The sequence below is a fragment of the Microtus ochrogaster genome, chromosome 8 (assembly GCF_000317375.1).
Source record: "Microtus ochrogaster isolate Prairie Vole_2 chromosome 8, MicOch1.0, whole genome shotgun sequence".
NCBI classification, from domain to species: Eukaryota; Metazoa; Chordata; class Mammalia; order Rodentia; family Cricetidae; genus Microtus; species Microtus ochrogaster.
In genome coordinates, this window is record NC_022015.1 from 11,703,472 (window position 1) to 11,706,003 (window position 2,532).

Consider the following 2,532-nt stretch of genomic DNA (forward strand, 5'->3'; position numbering starts at 1 on the left):
ACCACCTACTCACACCACCCAAATCTTACAGCAGTATTGGAGCAAATATGTGGGTATCATCTCATAGTCAAGGTGACACAGTAAATTAGCCAACTTATTGGCACTATTTATTATAAAAGACATCAGCCTAAAGTAGAGATACTGGCAATGAACAGTAGTAGACCATGTTTGTCTCAAATGTATGGACTTTCTGGCAAAGTATAACAACAAAGAAAGGGAGAAAACATATTTTTATTTTCCTACAGAAATGACTTTACTCAATGACTGGATCCTTAAGTGTAAGGAAACAAGTTGGGAGGGAAAAATAAATATACTTGTTATTATCACATGGAGAAGAGTAAAGATTCTCAGGGAAGCTGGGGCTATGGTTTACAGATAGAGCACATTGATTCTGACAAGCTCTAGATTCTCTCTCATAATTTAAAAAAGTTTCCTAGGGCAGCATAATAGCCAATAATATCTCATCCCCTACACGGAATGCTCCTTTCATAAACAGTCAGTTTTAGCATCAGAGGATTGGAGAATATATCTAATGCCTATGAGTGTTAAAGTTTTATTCAAATAAATGATTCTACTGCAATAAAACACTTGAAACAATTTTATTGTCTGCTCTACCTTGTCATTTTCTCTCTAAATATCTTTGTTCGAGCTATAATTATCATAAACACTTACTTAAGGGTAGATGTTATTGAAAATGGACACAGACTTAAAAATTATACAGTCAGTAATTTCTACATAGAAAAGAATTACTTTAAAATATGAATAAAAGTGAACAATAATTTTGAACATCTGATTTTTTTGAAGTACTTTTGGTTATGCATGAAATGTATAACTTACTATGAATATGTCATTTACTTTCTGATGTATGAACACTCACCCTGTATATTTACTGCCAAAATTCAAGTCTGGTAATATGCCATATCATGCATTTCAATCATCAATACCCAGTTTCATTTTTTTTAGGGTGTAGGATCCCCGGGAACTAGAGTTATATGTAGTTGTGAGCTGCCATGTGGGTGCTGGTAATTGAACCCAGGTCCTCTTGATGAACAGTTGGTGCTTTTGATGACTGAGCTATCTCTCCAGGCCCCACTTTCCTTTTAATACTATGGCATATCACTATTACATAGCATGTGACAAAATAACAAGTTAGAGAGATCTCTAGGAAAGCATTTTCTTACTTAGCTGTCTCTTCAGAGCATCCTTAATCTCATTATTCCTGAGACTGTAGATGAGGGGGTTCAACATGGGGATCACCACCATGTAGAACACAGATAACACTTTGTTCTGGTCTGTGGAGTAGCTGGACTTGGGCATCACATAGATGAAGATGACAGTCCCATAGAATACAATCACTGCAGTGAGGTACGAAGTGCAGGTGGAAAAGGCTTTGTGGCGGCCCTCAGTAGAGTGCATCTTCAGAATGGAGATGAGGATGTAGGTGTAGGAGATGGCTATGACAAACACTGTGATCACAATGATGGATCCAGCAGAAAATGAATCAACAATTATGAGGACACTGTTATAAGAACAGGAGAGTTCAACTAATGGAGTAAAATCACAGAAAAAATGATTGATTCTGTTTGGTCCACAGAATATAAAAGAAAAGAAGGAAATGGTGAAAAAAGAAGCATTAAGAAAACCACCAATATATGATCCTATAAGCAACTGGACACAGATTTGTGTGGATATTTTGGTTGAATAAAGCAGTGGGCTACAGATTGCCACAAAACGATCATAAGCCATGGTAGCCAGAATGAAGGACTCAGTTGATCCAAAGAAAGCAGCTGAGCCAAGTTGGATGGCACAGCCAAGGTAGGAGATGGTGTTTCTCTCTACCAAGAAATTGGCAAGCATATTGGGAGTGACAGAAGATGAGATGCCTATGTCAACAGAAGCCAAGTGACTCAGAAAAAAGTACATGGGGTGATGGAGCTGGGAAGAGACTCTGATGAGAAGGATGGTGCTGAGGTTCCAAGACACGGTCACCAGGTAGATGCACAGGATGATGGTGAAGAGGATGACTTTAAGGACTGGGTCACCTGTCAGGCCCAATAAAATGAACTCTGTCACTGCAGTGTGGTTCCCATCCTCCAAGAGATCCATGGGAGAGTGTAGGTGCTGCCAGAACAAGGCTGTGAGGAAGATATTACATGAAAGGATTTGTAAATATGTGGCTATATTTTCAATAACACATATATAGTACAAATAAATGCATTCTTTAAACCATATCTTTAGAGTATTACATTGGGTTACCAGTGTTTATATGTTCATATGCATTGATTATTTAATAAATTTCAAAATGAAATGCTAGAAAATTCCTTCAAATAATGTGTCTTTATATTTTTGTATAATAAAATATACCTAACTATGTTTAATCCTAAATGTGTAAATTGTGAGACTTTTGAAAACAACAGAGAATTGTCCTATGTAAAAGAAAGAACTAAGGTGTAAAAATACAAAATTATGCAATGGAGTCCTAAGTATTTTCTGGTCTTTAAGAATACTTTCCAAATTACTTTAAATATATTA

General features: G+C 36.5%; 1 protein-coding gene across 1 annotated transcript; it reads right to left on the reverse strand.

The window, feature by feature from the left end:
• Nucleotides 1-1,161: 1,161 nt before the first annotated feature.
• Nucleotides 1,162-2,107, reverse strand: LOC102000701 (olfactory receptor 507). Its single transcript, XM_005351087.2, has one exon. The coding sequence runs from the start codon at nt 2,104-2,106 to the stop codon at nt 1,162-1,164; it is 945 nt and encodes a 314-aa protein (XP_005351144.1). The 5' UTR covers nt 2,107.
• Between the last annotated feature and the right edge of the window lie 425 nt (nt 2,108-2,532).